Source organism: Ambystoma mexicanum, chromosome 9 (assembly GCF_040938575.1).
Source record: "Ambystoma mexicanum isolate Mex_15411 chromosome 9, UKY_AmexF1_1, whole genome shotgun sequence".
Classification (NCBI taxonomy): domain Eukaryota; kingdom Metazoa; phylum Chordata; class Amphibia; order Caudata; family Ambystomatidae; genus Ambystoma; species Ambystoma mexicanum.
This window is the reverse complement of record NC_090931.1, coordinates 1,432,717,288-1,432,738,233: the sequence shown is the minus strand read 5'-3', so window position 1 is coordinate 1,432,738,233 and position 20,946 is coordinate 1,432,717,288. Positions and strand designations below refer to the sequence as shown.

The 20,946-nt window shown below is 45.6% G+C and overlaps 1 protein-coding gene across 2 annotated transcripts in view; it reads left to right on the top strand.

Annotated features, from left to right (window-relative positions):
• Positions 1-20,946, top strand: part of ZNF142 (zinc finger protein 142) — a 210,403-nt gene that overhangs the window by 4,072 nt on the left and 185,385 nt on the right. The window contains exon 3 of one of the 2 annotated variants that reach the window (XM_069616848.1): positions 407-1,150. The exons of the other annotated variant lie outside the window; for it this stretch is intronic. Within the exon in view, the coding sequence (XP_069472949.1) occupies positions 407-1,150 (744 nt within the window). The remainder of the gene's footprint in view (positions 1-406; positions 1,151-20,946) is intronic. 2 annotated transcript variants of the gene reach the window in all.

The window sequence follows — 20,946 nt, the reverse complement described above, 5'->3', positions numbered from 1 at the left end:
CAATATTCCAGCGACATTTATGGCAAGCCCCTGCCCCCTTTTGGCATAGAGGCCAGTCAGGAAGTCCTCTCCATCCCACCCCAAGGCCAACATCACATGGTTTGTGGCAGCAGCCAGCTCCCTTGGCGAACCCCCCCCCCCCCCTAACCATTCACATTTATGCTTAGGGTCGGGGTTCATAGATCATGGAATAGACTGTACCATTAAAGCAATTAAAGAGATCTGGGGCAGTCATGCATAGGGAGCCATTGGTGACTCTATGATGATAATGACCCTGAAAATAGGAACTGAAAAGGTGGAAACCATAGGTGTTTGTACTATTGCCACTAAATATCCATTGTGCTAAACTCGCATATCTAATTCTTTGATTTTTGTTTTTTTTATACCCCTCTCTCCTTGAACCTAGGCGTTTTGGGCGATGATGCTGGGCATTATTTGTGCCAGAAATGTGGTGAGAATATTCCGTATACCGGCTTGCTAACGCTGCACCAGTGCACTCTGTTTCAGCAACCTGAAAACTTGGAGTTCCATGAAGCGTCCCACCTGAGCTTGACTGGACATCTGACCGAAATGGTGGAATATGGCCAGGAAGGTAAGCAACTCTGCACAAGGATTCGCCTGGCCAAAGCCTCGTACTCCACTGAAGACAGCAGGCAGGAATTCCATGCAAACTCTGTGGATGCTGAGAAAGTCATCTGTCCAATTTGTATGCAGGAATTTGCAGTGCTAAATCAACTGAAGGGCCATTTTAGGTGTCATGCCCAACATCAAGCAGTTTTTACCTGTTCCTCTGAGGACTGCCAATTTTCTACAGAAGAACGCAAGCTGTTACACACCCATTTGAGACGAGTTCATAAAGTGACACCTGTGCCTTGCGCCCACTATGCCTGCCAACTGCTTTTCCCGAGTACAGAGGATATGTCGCAGCACCGCCGGACCCACTTCCCTTTCCACTGCCGCCAGTGCAGCTTTGTCAGCTCCAACGTAAAGCTCTTCTGGCAGCACCGCAAAAGCCACATGGATGAGGCTGAGGATCCTCCTTTGACGCCTACAAGGGACTTCAGTATGAAAGGGTTCTCCAAATGCAACAAGTGTGACTTCACCACAGTGTCTGGGAAGATCCTAATTCAACACCTTCTTCTACATTCAGGTAATGTTTAATTAATGTAAGATTTCAACTTTTATTTTCAGCACCTTGGATCCACTCAAGGACCAGAGAGAAATGAAAAAGTTTAGCAGTTAAAGGGTACACGTGGAAATAATAATTCAGGACGTTTTGTGAATGAAATGGGAAGGTAATGTAAGAGGAAGTTTTGTTGAAGCAAGTGAATGATACAAGAAGTGATCTGTATGAATTGGATTGCTGCTGGAGGTGGTGCCTATGGATTGAAATGGAGTTGGGAGTAATGTAGATGAACGGTACAATTGAAGTATAAAAATGATGGATGGTGCAGAAAGTGATTAGAAGTGACCGATTCAAGAAGTGTCCCATAGGCAATAGAGAGAAAAAAGTGATTGAGTGGAAAAGCACCTAGCCACGGATATCAAGTGGAATGGTGGTAGAGACCGAACAAGCAGACAAGGTTGCAGATGCAAAGACCGGAGCGGTATTAGAAATGATGCCGACACAGAGGGACAAGTCGGGTGAAAGGAGCGATTCAGATTCTAGAGAAGTGTAATGAAGGCTGAAGGGTGGGATCCTGGCAGATGGGCAGACACAAGGAAGGATAATTGAAGGATGCATGCTCAAATGTATGATCCTAGGAAGGATGCAGAGGAGTGTGGTCTCAAGGTCCTGATATTTCGTGTAGTCCAAACATAAGAAAGAACACTCGAAAGAATAGAAGCATTAGACAATGCTGGAAGGAATACCGACACACGGGTCAGATATAGGAAGGGGTGCAGACACAAAGCAAGCCATGCTCATCGGTGATGCAGATACAAGATTTAGGTTAGGGTACACCAGAGAAAGGATACTTGAAAGAAAACGGGTCCAATAGATTGTTTTACCACACACCTTCCTGTATGAATTTCCATTTTCGGGATTCAGGGGCCACTTTTTAGGATCCCTTTTAAACATTTAGCTTTTTCCCTTTTTTTATTTTTTATTTTTGTATCATTGACCTATTATTAGTAGTCATACAGGCTTTTACGGAAGTCCCCCTGCCATTGCAACCTTTTTTCATGAATTCTGAGTATATGGCCCTGGGTTGCTCATAAGGCTCCAGGTCTAAGTGGTGCTTCCTAAGCACTCCATTTGAACCATAGGGTAATTGTGTCATCCTGCATCGGTTTTTAGGGAATATGGTGATGGCTTAACTAGGTGTGCAAGTCATTTCACTCCATTGGTAGCACAATGTACCATTTCAGAAGGCAGTATGGTACCAATGTATAAAGTCCTGCTGTTAGCCATTTTGTTTTAGGGGCTTTGCTTATTCTATAGGAAGCATGAGGTAGGCTGCACGTGTTGGTTCTTTTTGAGACCACAATGCCAACCTCCATAATGATTTTACCGGTTTAAGCCAGTATATGTCCTTGGGCTGTTCCTATCGAATCCCGTGGGCTGAGTTGAGTGGCAGTTGGAAGGCCCAACCGGATTGATTGCTCACATTTTTTGGCCCCTTTGTCCCTACCCCCCTATTGTGATTGGTGAGTTGGTTATTAAGGGGAATCCTGTACCTGCTTTGTGTCTTGTTGGTGATTTTTTTTTCCGACTCCACAGGTTTACTCACGTGCTGGTGTTTTCCCTCTGTTGCTGCAATTATAGGCCCACATTTGGTCATACTGGCTGAATGAAGTGGCTTGGGCACATTTGTGGTTTGATTTTTTTTTTTTTTTTTTTTTTTTTCTGTTGCCGGATGGCCATCCCGGCTTTCTCCATCCTCCTGCTGAGGCCACTTGTGTGCTGGGTTTGGACTTGCATGCTGGGACCGTCTCCTGGCTGTTTTACGGGCACTTCCCGCCTTTAATCTCCAGGGTCTCCCATCTTGTTGCTGGTCACTGCCATTGTCTTAAAGGGTTTTGCAAGACTGAAACTGCACCTCATCTGCTACTATGGCCATGATGAGTCATCCCACCGTTTTCTTTTTGCTGGGATCTTCTTCTACTGGGCTGCTATCTCCTTTTGCCCATTAAGCTACCAGAACCCATTTTTCTGGATTCTCCCACCTTTCTAGAGTCTTCCTCGATGGCGCTTTCCCTGCAAGCTCGGGAAGGCAACTTGTTCTTTTTGGTCATTGTGGTCATCGTTGGCCCAGGTTTCAACTCCAAGGGAGCCAGATCCTTTAAACCGCACACCTAAAAAGCTGCACTGTACTTATTGGGTTGTTAAGCCTCTCAGGAACTGCATTTCGGGGAACCAACACTCTGAGTACATAATTGGGCTCTGGGTGGTCTGTTATTTGCAGTACTCATGTGCCCCGATCCCTCTGGTCTGGGGACATGACTTTTCAGAAGTAAGTCTGTACTGGATGTTAGGCAAGATTGTTTGCAGTACCCTTAGAGTGCACTACAACAATCCTGACCTCCTGGCAGTAGTAATCCAACCTTTGGTATAGGTCTGTACTACACAGGTTGGTAGTGTGGACGAGTAGCCAGGCTTATCTCAAGTGAGGTCAATGTGAGCTGTCAGGGAGTTACTCGGAGGTTCAGAGTGACAAGTATTCAAGCAGTCACTTACCCACAGGGTTGCTTGATAAAACAATTATTAATTTATTTACCAGTCAGTTAATATAAGCCAGGGAGCACTGTAAAACATCACACAAATATACTTCAAAATGATACTCTAAGTTCAGAGTTAGTAAATACCCATTTGGGATGGCATACGGCAGAGACCTACACCCACCAATTGCTAGGGTGCTGTTGATAATGTATTACTGTTGGCATTCAGAATTAGTTAAGAACAAGTAAAAAGGATAAAGATTATTAGAGCAAACAAGATACCACACGTATTTCTTAAGCAGGCAAACATTTTCGGATCCCCCAGTAAGAGTCATTCAGTTCAAACAGGATATGCCAAAGTCAATAGGAAAGATTCTATATAGGCTGAAGCACTTCTTTGAAGGTAAGTAGAAAAGTCTTTGCACAATGTTCCAGAAGTCTTTGAAGAAAAAGATGAATCAATGTATGGCCACAAGCTCTTAGACTTGTGAGTAGTAGAAGATGCTAGGCAACTCTACAGCAAGAGGTAAGTTCTCTTAGACTTTGTACAGTACCTTTTTAAAATGAAGAAAAGATGCAGCAGATGACTCCTGTTCCTGTGCAGCTCTGCAGATCTCACTGTTCTTGGGCCTCAGTCGTGGGGACAAGAGGGAGGACGTTGGGTGACTTCTGGACTGCACTGGGACGGTCAAAACTTGCAACCGGCAAACTTCGCTTTCAGTGGCTATTCAGTGTTTCAGCTGTGGGATATTTTGACCCATCCCAATGTGCCCCACTGCATCACTTCACAAATGGTGAAAGAAACAGCCTTAAATGGATGCGCTGACTCCTGTGCGTGCAAAAATCTTCAAAACTGCGTTGGGTCACAGCCAGAAAAAGCTACACACCCTGCCATACAAGTCAGGGGGGGTTGAAAAACAGAGTTCTCATGGCAGGAGCATGCCAGTGGGCTCTGCCACATTCAACATGGAGCAAAGCAGCAGAATTGTGCTGAAAACCGAAAATGCCTTTTAAAATTTTAACTTTGCAACCTGAAAAAGTGCTGTTTTTGGCACTAGATTTATTCATTCCCATTGAACCAATGGAGATGAAAAGGGTACTGCAATGCCCAGGATCTTCCAGTGTTGCTCAGAGGAACCGGGTCTCGGTGACTGTCAGCTCTATAAAATGTATCTAAAGAAAAAGCAACCCAGGAACATTTTGTTTTCATTTCCATGGGAAAAACGCGGCTAAAATTGGAACAAATAACAGAATCATCTGTGCAGAGAGAAACTCTAAACCAAGGCAGGATATATGTATCCAGACTGCAAACAAATCCCAGCGTTCAGGGGAAGAACTGGTGTTGAATAAAAGGTATGTGCTGCAAAGGAAAAGCGGATTTAAAAGAACTCAGTTTAATGTGCTATTTCATGAAGAAAGTGCAAAATCGCCTGTTGTGAAAGCATGTTTTTGTTAAAAAGGTTTAATTCTTTAAGAAATGTCAAAGGATTGCTAATGTAAAAAGCCACCTATGGGCATTCCAAGATGGCGGCCGAGCCGGGCAGACGTGCGTGAGCGGTGCTCCGTCCCCCAGCTCGGGCCGCATCACAAAGAAGAAGTGCAATAAAGCAGACACCGATCCTCCGAAGAGTAACCTCCCTCCTACACCCGGCAGATGGTGAAACCTGGGAACTTGAGCTCCGTCGTGCGATCCTGCCGTAAAGGACCCTTTGGAATCGGAGGCCCGTCCCCGAAACACCCCAGCAGCGTGAACATCGGGACAGGCCCGATTTGCGGGAAAAAGTCCCAGACGGTCCCCACAACAGCCGAGGATAGATGCATACAAGGAGAAGAACTCAAGACCTACCGGCACAGTGATCCAGACGTAAGCGAGCAGAGGCCGTGTGAAGGCGCCTACGCAGCAGAGGGAAGCCGGATGCAGATGAGCCGGACCGGGACTCGAGGACAGGCGCTCCGAACAGGAGCTCCAGACCAGGAAGCGGCCCGGAGAGGTGAAGGCGCCGAACAGGCAGAAGAGGACGACACCGCAGGCGGCCTTGATCGGAGAGAAGCGGGAAGGCGGAGGCTCCCACCAGAGGTGCCGGACAAGAGACACGCAGGTACGAGGTGGGGGAAACACCCAGAAGCACCGGATTCCCCTCCCCGGCAGAGTCAGAATCCAAGCCCCCCCCCCCCCACCCCCCAAGACACCCCTCGGGTGGAAAGTCACGGGTCACCCGGGAAGGACCCCCAATAACAAATCGCACTCCAGAAGGCTTGAGAGGCCCAGATTATAAACTACACACCCAGAGAGGACGTAGGCCCGTACACAAGGAAGAGGGCCCTACCCCTCGCGCCCAGCCGACCACCGATGGCGGGCCCAGCCCGCAACACCAAAGGGGGCAGAATCAAGACGCGCACCGACGGGGCCGAGATCTCGAGCTCCCCTCAACCCATAAAGCCGCAGTGGGGCGACTGCACGCCCACCCAGACAGAAGGGAATTCCAATCAATCCGAGGGGCACAGCAAGAACCCAGGGCTCTAACGAAGGCATACAATCAAGCCACGTAAAGCGGGGGAGCCTTCCTCACAAGAGTACCACAAGGGCCTATCCGGAACCTCCAAGAAGGAGCATGGAGTCACTGTAGACCCAATGCCTGTGGGGATCTGGCACACAGAATCAAAGAAGCCGAAGTAAAAGACCAAAAAGCGGCAGATCCCAGACAGGCTCCTGAGAAATACGGAAAAGGAGGGCACAATGAGGTGAGCACCTGCCCTCATAAGGACGCACACATGCCAAAACCTAGAACTCGGCATGGGATTCAGCCTCCATCTGAGCACAACAGACCCAGACAGGACCAGGACCTGACCCAAATCTGGGGAGTGGACAAAATATCAACGAAGCAGACTAACAAACAGAAAAGTAAGGGGGGAGACGCTCCAGACCAGGAAGAAGAGACAGAAATGGCCACAAAAGATGATATGAAAACCTGGTTCAAGGAATTTCAAGACCAATTTATATCCTCCACACAAGCTCAGTTTGAAAACATGAAGGGGGAAATGAGACACGCAGTTCAGGAATTGAAAAAGTACATAGGAAATCTAGGAGAAAGAACAGACAAACTAGAAAGGACGGTCCAAAACATAGACAAGGAAACACTCCAACAAGCCGAAGCGCAAGATCGCATAGCACGCCTGGCACTAGAACTAGAATCTCAATGCGAAGATCTAGAAAATAGATCCCGAAGATCGAATATTAGGATTAAGAACATGGCGGAAACGGTAGAGGACAAGGATCTACGCACCGCAGTACAACAGGTGTTCCAAGACATAATAGCGGACGACTCCGGAGAAGAGATCCCAATCGACAGAATTCACAGAGTAGGCCCACGAAGAACCGGAGAGCCCGGATCCCGCCCAAGAGATGTTCTGGTGGCCCTAACACGATGCACACAAAAGAACAGATCCTCAGGAAAGCCAGGACGATTGAACAGATAAGAATGAATGGCAAAGAAATCCAACTATTCCAAGATCTGGCCCAATCCACGCTCAGAAAAAGAAGAGATGCACCAAGTAACTAAATACAATATAAATGGACATTTCCCTTCGGTACCCTGTTCACTTGGGAGGAAAGGCAATATTGCGTCACTACATGTGAGGAAGGACAACGGATTCTGGGACTCCGAGATCAGGAAATGGAACCCCGAATCGATAAAGAACCGCAAAGACGAAGAAGAGAACAGAGGGGATGGCAAATGACGAAACGAAGGACAAGACTCCAATCCCGCACAGCTGAGACCAACTAAATCTACCCTAGAAATGAAGAACTGGAACGAGCTAAAAAGGAGGGAGACCCAATAAAATAAGGCAAGAAACAATGGAGGATCAGGTGAATAGACGATGGCGGCCCAGCCACGGGACACCTGCGGAACAAAGAACTTTAGAAGGGTTTAGGATCCCCTGCGAATGTATATTCCTGAGCATGGAGCAAAGGCGGAACGCCAGAGCAACCATAGGGCCCAGTGCCCTCCTCAGGGAAAAAGATGGGGGCTGGGGGGGGGTCGGGGGGGGGGGGGAAGTTGGGGGGAAAAGTTCAAAGGGCAACTGAGTTATTCACCGGAAAGATGGCACACCACTGCGTCCTACATGATGATACTCAAAGGGCACCGAAACCACAAACTAAAGAATGGGGCTGAAAATTCTAACGCACAACAACAGAAGGCTGAACACGCCAGTTAAAAGGAAAAAAACCGAACACTTCCTACATAGGGAGAAGTTTGATATCATCACACTTCAAGAAACGCACATACAGAAAAAAAGGAAGGGACTAATCCGGATCAGAGCCTACAACCAAATCCTCAAATCCAACGACGAAGAGAAAAAGAAAGGAGTCATGATGGCCTTCGCCACACACCTCAATGCACGAATTAAGGCCACGTTGGCAGACAAAAAAGGTCGATGCCTATTCGTGAAAGCCCAGATAGAAAATCGCCATCTCACCCTAGCAACCCTATACGCCCCAAACACGGGCCAGGATGGCTTCATCAAAGACACAATGCACAAACTAGAACACTTCGCAGAAGGAGACTAACAGGAGTCTTCAACCTAGCATGGAACCAGAAGGAAGACCGCTCAGATCCGAAAAACACCCACCAGGGGACTCCGTCGGCAGCGTTAAAACAGATGATGAATAGGATGGCACTAGAAGATGTGTGGTGCAGAATCAGATGAACTTCTCAGGGATACACATACCACTCCCATGTGCACAACACAAGCTCCAGAATAGAATATATATGTGCCACAGGAAGCCTAATAGGAGTGATCCAGGACATCGAAAAAGGTCAAATATCACTATCAGACCATGCCCCACTATGGATAACGCTTCCAAAAATAAGGAGACGCTCCGCCCTCTGGCGCTGCATGTTACTTAGAAAACTCCTACAAGACCCGGTCCTGAAGGACACAATCAGAGAGAAGGTTGTGGAATATCTAGACCAGAACGACTCCCCGGAGGTCTCTCCATCCACGGTCTGGGAGGCCCTCAAAGCGGTGATTCGCGGACAAATAATAGCATTGAAGGCACAAAAAGAAAAGCAAGCATACAAATGGGAAAGCGAACTATAGAAAAAACTGGAAGAAATAAGAGAAGAAATGACAAAGAACACGTCTCAGAAAGTAAAAAGGGCATATCGCCACGTCCAGAGTCAGATCGACCTGCTAAGAACCAGAAGAGCGGAAGCGCAACTTCTCTGCACAAAACACTGGTATTCGATGAAATCAAATAAGGCAGATAAACTATTAGCAAGACAACTAAAAGGCAAACAGCAAAACCAAACGATTCAAACGCTAAAAGACGGACAAGGAACGAAGAAAACGCAAACAAAAGATATTAGAGATATTCAGGAACTTTTATCAGACACTATACACAACACAGAGACCGATCAAAGAGAAACAAGCAGCCTTTCTGCATGAAATAACCCTGCCAACAATAACAAAAGACGAACAAATGGCACTGGACAATCCAATAACATCAGATGAGGTGGCAAGGGCAATCAAAGAACTACCAAAAAACAAAGCGCCAGGACCAGACGGCTACATAGTAGCCTTCTACAAAACTTATGCAGATCTATGAACACCTACTCTAACAGACCTCTTCAATACCTTTTAAGGAGACGTCCAATATCACGAATTCAATGAACGAGGCAAAGATACTAGTTTTCCACAAGAAGGGGAAGGACCCAGAAAACCCAAGCTCCTATCGCCCCATAGCCCTAATCAACATAGACGCCAAACTCTACACAAAAATACTGGCCAACAGGCTTTCACCCCTACTCCCCAAACTAATCCATCAGGAACAGTCGGGATTCATCCCAAACAGAAAAACCCACGACAACATTAGACGAGTAGTACACCTTATAGAGAAAGTCGGGATCATGAGAACCCCAGCAGCAATCCTGTCAGTGGATGCGGAAAAAGCGTTCGACCGAGTGAAATGGACCATGCTTTTTGCGACGCTAAAGAAAATGGGCATGGGCAACACATACATAAACATGATTCGAGCCAATTACAACTCACCAATGGCCAGAATATCAGTAAACGGAGATCTTTCGGACACAATCGGAATAGAAAGAGGCACCAAACAGGGTTGCCCTCTATCACCACTCCTATACACTATATTCCGCGAACCACTATTGGCAAAGATCAGAGCGGCCCTAGACATAAAGGGAATAGAAATGGGAGGACGAACACACAAGACAGCGGCATACGCAGACGACATGATGACGATTACAGAGCCAACTAAGACACTCCACCTCCTCATCCAACAGATAGATGATTTCGGAGCAATATCAGGCCTAAAAATTAACAAACAGAAATTGTCAGTAATGGTCCTGGCGGGGGACAAAAGAGAGATTTATAGAAAGACGGAAGAACTCCACCTACAATCAGCGGAAGACGTGGTGAGATACCTCGGAGTCACACTGACACCCACGATAAAGAACTTCTTCACAGGTAACTATCCGAAACTCCTAGAAAACATACAAAGGGATCTGCACAGATGGAACCCGCTGGCAATATCTTGGTGGGGCAGAATAACGGTCATTAAGATGACGATACTCCTCAAACTAATGTACTATTTCCAGGCACTCCCCATACGGATTCCGACGATGTTCTTTAAGTCGCTCACCAAAATCGTTACAAAATACATATGGCAAAACAAAACACCAAGACCTTCGCAACAAGCGCTCCCAGCACAAAAAACAGATGGAGGAATGGCGCTCCCGCACTTTAAGAAATATTATGAGGCAGCACAACTGTGGGTCCTAAAAGAATGGATCACCAACACCTCAGACAAATGGTGGGAGGCACAGGACAGAGCAATAGCACGAACAAACCTGCGCCAACTACTATGGACCAAACCTGAGCACAGACACCAAAACCTCAAAATAAGTGAGATAATGAGCTTCACCATGGAAGTGTGGGACAGGGCGACAAAGAAGGGAACTCTCAGGATAGATCCCGCCCCCTTCATACCAATCCTAGACAACCCAGAATCCCTCCGGGGGCCAAAGAAGGAGCGTTCCAGAAGTGGAGATTAGCAGACTGCACAAAAGTGGGAGATATGTTTACAGGCCAACACATCAGAACATTTCCCGAATGCCAAGACCTACTGGGTCTAACAGAAAAGGACAGATACCAATACAATCAGCTCTTTCACTGGCTCAATATGCCAAGAATAACTCGCGCATTGACCAGAACACTTACACCATTCGAGACGTACATGATGACCCAAACGGGAGAAAAGAAATTTTGTTTCCACCCTATACAAATTCATAAACGCCCAAACCGAAAATATATCATGGCTGTACACGAAGAAATGGGAAACTACTTTAGGGAAACACATCACGAGGGAACAGTGGACATATATCTGGCAAATAATCCCCAAATGGACACGGGCGATCCAAACAAGAGAAGCATGGACAAAAATAATGATACAATGGCATTACACACCAGAAAGACTCCACAGAATGTTCAACACTGCACATCCAAACTGTTGGAGAGGATGCGACACAATAGAAAATTGGAGACATAGCTGGTGGGACTGCAAGGAACTGCAACCTTTCTGGTCAGAGGTGAAATCACAAATGCAGAACATCTTTAAGGAAGCAGCGAACCTAGGAGAGGAAGTGTGGATGTGCAGTATGTGGGACCCGAGCGACAGGACACTCACAAAAACACAAAAATGTCATGGGTCTCCTTATAGCAGCCTGGCTAGCAATAGCACAAAAATGGAAACAAATGTCCCCCCCCCAACCAAACAAGAATGGCTGCGCAGAATATGGACTTATGTGGCAATGGAAAAAATCACTTACAACGTACAAGGGGACAGACAAAGATTTGCAACAGGTTGGGGGAAGCAATAGAATATCTACAAAGCGACTACATGCTCCAATGGTGCACGCATAAAATCTGCATACTGGACATGTTCACAGGATAATTCCAGAAAGAAAACTGGAGGCAGTGGACCACCTAAGAACGGTACAACCGGTGAGGGGGGATAACGGGGGGTGGGGGTGTCGTGGGGAAATGGGACAATGTTGAGTCCCGATGTTTATGTTTATAGAAATGCAAATAAAAATAACTTTTTTTAAAAAGCCACCGATAAACATTTTATATGTTTAAATGAAAGATTTAGGTGAAACTTTTTACCAGCTTTGAGTTAATTAACCATTAAAAAAAAACAATTCTGCCTTGACAATCCTCAGCTTGGGAAAGGTTGACACTTCACTGCTGGCTGGAAAGGACTAATTGCTGCTGGGAGGCCTTGCATACTCATGACAATGCGCTTCATTAGGCATGCGGCTGGGCCTCAGGCAAAGATAATAGAAGGCTTGGACACTCATCCTTCCAGGGGAGGGACAGGATGCTGGAAGAGGCTTCTCATTGAACTTCAAAGGACTTTCCATTTGCTCACACGTGGGAAGGAAGAAAAAAAAACTGATATGTGATTTTTGGATTTAAAATGCTTATTTACCACTAAACTTCAAAACATTTAACTTGGCTGCAAAAATAAGTACACGAGTGAAAAATACATACATCTAAATCTGAACTTATGCTAGCCATTTGAAGACTTGGTAGGATTTCGTACTGCGTAAGGAACTGAAGTTATGAAAAATGATTAATTGTGCAGAAACTATTAATGCTGCAAATCTAATATTGTGTACCCATGTTCTAGGAGTGATTGCACATATATGTACCGAATTTGGAATTGTTAGGCCAAACCATTATGATTAAAATTGCCAAAGCTCCACAGAAAAAGACCAGGTCCCACCTACTTGGGAGTTGGATGTAAATGTGACCCACGAAATATGTAATTTGTGCCTGATTTCTTAGTGGGCATAAGTATATACATATGTATTTGTGGAAAAGTTACATTTTGGTCCAAATAACTATGGGAGGTTCCCAAGTCCCATCATAAAATATGGACCACCCTTTCTGTTATCCAACCAGTAAAAAGCAAGGCGGGAACTGTGCCTTTGACCAATCACAGCATTGTGGGTGTGGGTTGTAAGTCTGCCCCTACCATAAACTTAGTGATGTCATTTGGCAGGATAAATAAGGGAACCTCACAACACACAGACACACTGATTCCTGACTCCATCCTGATTTCCGCGTGGCGGCCTGTTCCTGAATTCTCCATCTTGTTCCTGATTCCAGATTTCTTTACAAAGCCAAGGCCTCAGCATTGCTGAACTCTTTTTCAGCTAGGCCCAAATTCTGAAACCATCTCAAAACTTAAGGGAAGCAATTTTGATTCAGTTTGGCTTGCTACCATTAATTCTTGCCTGCTGAAACTCGCCATCCCACTGATCTACAGTGTCCAGCAACCAGAAGGGCCAAACCAGTCCAGTCTGAGGTGCCAGTCCAGGTCACCTATCCCGCCAGAAGTGCCCTGCTGTCCGTAGACCCGATCCGGATGAACAGAACCCTTGATGTTCCAAAATCTTAATTTAAAGTGGACTGTAAGTATCAATAGGTATCATAGTAAACCATAGCATATCGTGCCTTTTCCTATTTCAATGTATAATCCATCCTGTCTTTGATATATCTTGCTAAGCACCATTTCTGTAGTCATTTTCATCTTGTGTAAATCTTAACCCATCCATAATTTTCGAGTGATCCGACTGATTCTGCCAGGAGAGGACACTGGTGATTTGGTGTTGAAGTCATGAATCAACTCCAGAGCTTACTTTGTCCCTTCTTGGTATTCTAGCCAGAATGCTCTAGTCATAGAGTAAACTATAGTAAATATTTTCTTGTCCAAACGGAGTTCTTTTCTGTTTTCCCTGCCCAATTTTTCTAAAAATGCCTCTCATTCAAACTTGCACAACTTCTTCAATTTAATAGCTAGAGATTTCATTTCAACTCTGACTTAAACCTTAGACCTTTAGCTACACCCCTACCCAAAAACCTGTATTTGACCTGTTTTTACTAAAAACTGTTAAGTTGAAAATTAGGCGGGAATTTGCATTTTTGCAAAAGTTTTACACATGTGATCTCCAATTGAAAGTATTTCCAAACCTCCATTCTGATTCAAAGTGTGTACTGTTGCTCATATTATAGCTTATGTATGTTAGAATCTTTTCAGTGTTGCTCCCATAGAGATTTATATCAATTTAAGGACTTTGCCCACTTTCTTCTAAGGGGTTCTTCAAGAACCTATTGTGCTCTTCATATTTCTGTTAAACCTCTCTACCAACTCATTGGTCTGGGAGATGGTGGCTGTTTAGAACTTGCCATGGCAAGGCATGGCAGTAGAAAGTGGGACCTTCTACTGCCATGCCTTCTCTTTGCTTATAGAGAAGCCCCTCAAGAAGGGGTTGGCTTCAGCCCCTTTGAGTTCTCCATGGCCATCCGGTTAGAGGTCCATTGGCCCTAATCAAGGAGGGGTTGTGAGTGTTCCTTCCCACAGGCCAGTGAGAGTCACTGACTATGTGGTAGGTCTACGAAGGAAAATGACACACATGATGACGGAAGCTTCCGATAACTTGAAAGCAGGTCAGGCTCTGGTGAAGCATTGGCATGACCAGAAGGCCAACATGGTTGAGTTTTCTCAAGACCAGCTAGTTCTTGTTGTGGTGCCTACAAGGCAGAGGGCCTTACAGGACAAGTGGATCGGACCCTTCAAGGTTGTGGGAAAACGTGGAGGGGTCAATTACTTGGTGGACTTGGGCAATCCTAAGGAGGCCCCCAAGGGCCTTTCACACCATCGCCTAAGGGCTTATGTCTCTAGACCAGAACTGGGAGCTTTGCTCTTAGCATCTGCTCAAGAGGAGGAAAAGAGAGCCTCTACCTGATCTCCTCAGGAGACAATCTTTAGATGGAAAGATAGGAGTCAATCTCTTCTGATCTGACACTGGAAAAACAGGTAGAGTGCAAACCTCTGTTAAATCAGTTTGCCTCCCTGTTTTAACCGACACCAGGCTTGATCCCTTGGAGCCAGCATGAGATTCTCACGGTGACTGTTTACCTGTTAAAAGCAGAGGTTAGGTTACAGTATGTCAGACCATGTAATAACCCACATAAAGGAGGAGGTCAAGAAGATGCTTGATCTTGTGGTAATAGAACTCTCTAACAGTCCATGGGCAAGCCCAGTAGTACCAAAAGGCAGGATCCAAAGAGTTGAGATTCTGTGTGGACTATAGAGCTCTTATGCAGTCACCACGACGGATGTCAATCTTTTACCTAGGACAGATGTGCTGAGCTTGGTTCAGCCAAGTATCTCAGTACATTTGACCTAACCTCAGGCTATTGACAAATAGCTCTGACAGACCATGCCAAGGAGAAAACTGCATTTTCAACCCCAGGGGGCATCTACCAGTTTAAGGTTATGCCTTTTGGACTAAAGAATACACCTGCTACATTCCAAAGGATGGTCAATCATGTTCTGACTGGGCTGGAGGACTTATGCATGGCATACTTGGATGGCAATGCAGTTATCAGCCCTACTTGGAAAGAACATATTGATCACCTAGGATATGTGTTACTGCACAGTTTTTCCACATGGCTTGTATGTAGTGGGACATCGAATTGGTCCCCATGTTAGAGATTACCTCCTTAGAAAAACCTACTCTGGTAAAAATACCAAGTAGGGCCTTAGCCATGGCCTGAGCTGTGACAGTCCTAATAGGTATGGCTTCAGGATACCTGGTAGCATGGTCTACCGCAACCAATATAAATCCGTTGCCTGAAGACGTGGGCGGGTCCAAGGGACTAACAATGTCGATTCCCACCCTCTCAAAAGGGACTCCCACCACTGGGAGAGGCACTAAAGGTGCCACATTCTTGGCTCCACTCTTGCCAGATGTCTGAAAAGTGTGACCGCTCCTACAGAATTTATCTACATCCGACCCCATCTTGGGCCAGTAGAAATAAAGAGAAATCCTTTCTTTTGGTCTTCTCAAAGCTTAAGTGACCAGCTAAAGGGATCTCCTGGGCTGCTTGTAGGAACTGAGGTTTTACATCTTGAGACACTACAAGTCTTCTGTAGTCCCCTGGAGTAGACTCAATAGGTTTACTGTAGAGGAGGCCATCCTCATAGTATAACCTGTGCTTCCCTGGCTCTTGCCCTTGATGGTTAAGACCTTCAAGCGTTGGACACTCTTTGACCTCTGCTGAAATCTGCCCTATAGGGGCCACCTTCTGCAAGTACAGTCTGCAGCTCAGGATGGACTTTAGGATCCAGATCTCCAACAGGAGGAAGGTCTTCTTCCAGCTCTGTATCATCCGTAGCTGACTCACCATCCTATGGTGGTTTCTCACACTCAGCCTCAGCTGGTATAGGAGTCACAGGTGTGACTTGCGACTGTCTTCTCGGGGATGTCCTGGCTTTTGCACAGGAGTGCTACTCTTCTTCTATCCTGAAACTTAAGGTTTCCCATATGTCTCTTTATTTCTGGAAGTAGACGTTTGTCTGTCCTGTGGACTGGGCGTTATAGGTTCTTCTGTAACAATCCACTGAGAGTCACCCAAGGTGAGCTCTCTGGCCTTCTTAGTTTGGTCCTGCTTCCTTTTACTGGGGGTGCTTGATACAACTCCAAGAGTCTTTGTCATTCCACAACAGCAGTCTCTCAGGCACCTCACTCTGAACACTGACAGGTATTCTTACAGCCATATTGTTGCACTGGATGAGAGCTGGTAGAATTGGAACCATCTGGAGAGGGCCTCCAGCAAGCTTAGTGGGGCCTTTGGGTGCCTTAGCAACATCCTCAGGTTTGAAAAAGGTTTTGTGCACCACTGTGTTGCTGGCCCCAGTGTCTCTAATGGCAGGCGTCTCCTGACCATTTACAAATACACTGTCCTTGTAGTATTCTTTTGTGTTATCTGGTATAGAGCTATACACATCTAAATGCTGTTGTTCCCACAGACCCAGGGACACTAAACCATTGGCTGCAAACCCAATGGGGTCTTCAGCCAATAGATAAAAGTTTCTACTTGCCATATGTACTTCTCCCTCAGGGATCCTCTTTCACATGGTCCGTAGACCCACAAGCATAACATTTACCAAATGCTTTCTGGAATGGGGTTTTCTGCTGACCTTCCTCTGGTTTGGCACCAGAGGTATCACTAGACTGACCTGGTTTCCCATGGAGTGTACCCTTCTTATGTTTGTGGCCCTCTTTTGAATTGGAGGTTTTAGAATTCTCTTTGTCATCTTTCTTGTGCTGTTTCCCCTCATCCTTTTTATGGTGGCCCCAGAATCCTTGTGAGTAGCCCTGTTGGCCACCTACAAGTCAGCAGCCTTTGCTAGCTTCGTGGGATGAATCTCTTTTGAGTCGGCCAAGTGCTGTCTCAGCTCAGGAGAGCAGGTATCAAAAATAGATTCCAACAAAAATAGACTTCTCATACCTTCAAAAGTAGCTACTCTGTTACCCTTAACCCAACCATCTAAGTTCTTCAAACATTCACACACCCAGGTAGCCCAAGGGGTACCATCAGTCTTTTTGAGGGTCCTAAACCTCTTAAGGTACTGGGAAGGAGTTCCCCCACCTCCATTACAGCATCAGTTGCAACCTGGGGGAGCCTAGACAGAAGCCAAGGAATCCTCTGTTTCCCTGTGTAACCCTGAATCCCATAGTTATTCCCAAAAGCACCCAACCAATGTAAATATCAAGGTTTTGCATCATACATACTCGCTGCTTCTTTAGGCATACAAGGTCTCTTTGGACTGGAAGACCTAGAAGACTCTGGGATAGAAACATTTTCAACGGACAAGTTTTTCATCACAAGAGTATGCTACATTTCCAATGCCCTTAACTTGATGTCTTGATGTTTGGCTTCAGCTTGGATTTGTAATCTTTTGAACTCTGTCTCATTCTTTCAAGAGATACAAACTCTGGACTCAGTACTGGACTGGTAGGGTCCCAGTGGCTAAAGGTTGAGGTGAAGGGCTGGTTGAGGACAAGAGGGGCTCTCCTCATGAGACTCCTCTTCCTCTCCTGACTCTTCTAAGACATTAGAGTTAGACTCTGAATCATCATCCTCAATATTATCCACATTTCCTAGGTTAGTAGGTGTAACAGGCCTACTACCCAGACTTTGATGAGTCAACAATCTTGCAATAAGTTCATTTTTCTTTCCTTTAACAGCGAGACTCCTGGCCTTACACATTTCTTTGTTGTTCTACTGTCAAAATGACCAGGGCTTCCTGACTGAAGTTATCCGTATTTGGCATGTTTATACAATTGCTATTCTAGTGGAGCTTAGCCTTGTGAAGGTTTAGTTGAACAAAAGCAAAGCAAATCCTAGTTTAACAACTCTACAGTATATCCTCACCGCCTGCCACCAGTGTTGGGCAAGATTGTTTGCAGTACCCTTAAGGTGCACTACAACAACCTTGACCTCCTGGCAGTAGTAACCCAACCTTTGGTATAAGTCTGTACTACACAGTTTGGTAGTGTAGACGAGTAGCCAGACTTATCTCAAGAGGGGTCAATGTGAGCTATAGGGGCGTTACACAGAGGGTCACAGTCACAAGTATTTAAGCAGACACTTACACACAGGGTTTCTTGATAAAAACAATTATTAATTTATTTACCAGTCAGTTAATATAAGCCTTCTTACGAAGGGAGCACTGCAAATCACCACACAAATGTACTTCAAAAGTATACACTCTCATAAATTTAGAATCAGTAAATACCCATTTGGGATGGAATACAGCAGAGACCTACACCCTCAGGTGACTTCAATTGCTAGGGTGTTGTTGACATTAATGTATTACTGTTGGCATTCAGAATTAGTTAAGAACAAGTAAAAAGGAAAAAGATTATTAGAGCAAACAAGATACCACAAATAATTCTTAAGCAGGCAAATACTTTCAGATCCCCCCAATAAGAGTCATTCAGTTAAAACAGGCTAAGCCAAAGTCAATAGACCAGAGTCTATATAGGCTAAAGCACTTCTTTGAAGGTAAGTAGAAAAGTCTTTGCACAATGTTCCAGAAGTCTTTGAAGAAAAAGATGAATCAATGTAGGGCCACAGGCTCTTAGACTTGTGAGTAGTAGAAGATGCAAGCAACTCTACATCAAGAGGTATGTTCTCTTAGACTTTGTACAGTACCTTTAAAATGAAGAAAAGATGCAGCAGATGACTCCCGTTCCTGTGCAGCTCTGCAGATCTCACTGTTCCTGGGTCTCAGTCGTGGGGACAAGAGGGAGGATGTCGAGGGACTCCTGCACTGTACTGGGATGGTCAAAACTTGCAACCGGCAAACTTCACTTTCAGTGGCTGTTCAGTGTTTCAGCTCCTCGTGTCTACCGCAAACAGCAATACAGCGGTTACTGGCTGTCGAGAGGGAATTTCCTTGCTTCTGGGGTTCCGCACTCTGTTGAGGGGGCTCAGACTCTGTCAGTCCTGCTTCCTGGGAGTCTAGAGGATCTTCCTAGAGCTCTTGGCCAACTTAAAAGCAATGCACACAAACTGTTGTTCCTCTCCCTGGCTCTACGGTTTCCAGCAGCAACTCTGTAGAAATTCAACCAGCTCTGAGAAGGATGTCCAGGTGGCTTACCTTGGAGTTGATTGGTCCACCAACTCAAGGGGAGAAGTCGTCCTTGCAGGGGCTTCACTGTCAATGCAAACTTGGCGTTTTGGCACAGCAGCAGGGCTTCACCGGGCAAACTAATGGCCTAGGAGTTGCAGCAGGCGTCCTCTTCAAGTTCTTCGGTTCCTTCGTCCAGTGGTCGACTCTGCCTTCCAAGCCAAAAGGCTTGCCTTTTGTACCGTTCTCTCCTTTTCATTGCAGCCTAGCTGTCAGTCACCCAGCAGGGTGTCTGTCCTTGCCGGACAGTCTGCCGGCCAATCATTACAGAGTACATTTGGGTCTCCTAGGAGACTAAGCACAGGGAGTTTCAGGCACCTCCCTCACTTCATGCCTACCCCAAACACACTGGAGCCAGAGGCGGGCTTCACTCGTGAATCCCACCAAAGGCAAAACGAGCAAAGGGACCAAACAAGGTTTGGTGTGCAGAGTAAATCTCAAGAAAGGACCTTTCCACAAAGAAATGGTAAAAAAGAGAAGACCGGGGCCATTTTGACAAAAATGGCACCTTTGGGTGCTTTACTGCAGCTCGATCGCAGCCTGCGGAAAATGCACACCACGGTATTAAAAACGAAACCACTGCCACCAGCTATTCTGTGAGGAAAAGGTAACATAAAATTGTTGCATGAGAAGTTAGACAAAAGCGGATACTAGGTAACCCCGCCAGCACCCTATTGTAAGATAGTGTGTACTGGGTCTAGAAGGTTACAAACGTAAGCAAACTCAATTTCACTTTACTGCTCTGGGAAACGGTAGTTTATTCCAGAGAAGGTATTTAAATCTTGTGGAAATCTAAGAGACTTCCCTGTGTCACTGCACTAAAGGTGCTGTGTGCCACAATGTAAAAGATGATGCCTATGGAGCTTGTCAGACTCCACAACCAAAAGAAACAGAGTACAAAAAATCACATTAAAATACATGAGCGAGTGGGGAAAAAGGGTCTCGCTCTCTCCAGGTAAAAAAAATCAAGTCCTCAAAATCCAGCAAAGTTGCTGGGGGTTTCTAAGGTAGAGGGAATTGGCACATTTGAGAATTCTCCCTAACCCTGGATTTTGCATTAATTAACATATTGGTCTTCCTCCTTTGCTAGAACGTCTCTTAGGGCTCCTGGTTCTCGACCTTACCTGGGATTGTTTGCTGTCAAATCTGCATCTGTGAGGCACAACTGAGCCTTACCTTCAGTTTCCTCATAAACACAGCTAACCTACTGACTTTGTCCTGTTGATTCCTAAGATACTTTCTACTCCCCTTTGAACTCTCCTAAAGTGACTTGGGGGTTACTTACCTGCCCATAGACATTTTTCCGGTATCTAGGTGGAGTTCAGGTAGTTCTAGGTCAAGAACTAGATTTTTAGTAATTACAATTTTTAATGTCATGCTCTCCAGTATCGCTGTTTTTAATACACGGTAGCTATTTTTACAAGTAGTGTTCTCCATTGATGACTCGTTCTAAAATGTATCTAGATATTTTGGAGATCTCTGGCTGTGTTTCAGAATTGCTTTCCACCCCAAGCCCTGTTTCTGACTGGGATGTGTGCATTTTCATTTTGCACATACCCTGCAGGGCCAGATACACTGATTTGTTGGAGATGGCCTAAGGATCCTAATGTCTCTTCCCATCTCTCAATATATTATGTGCCTACCATCAGGTAGTGGACCTACAAAATATTTCTGGCGAGGGTTGTCATTTTTGACAATGTACTTTTTCTCTG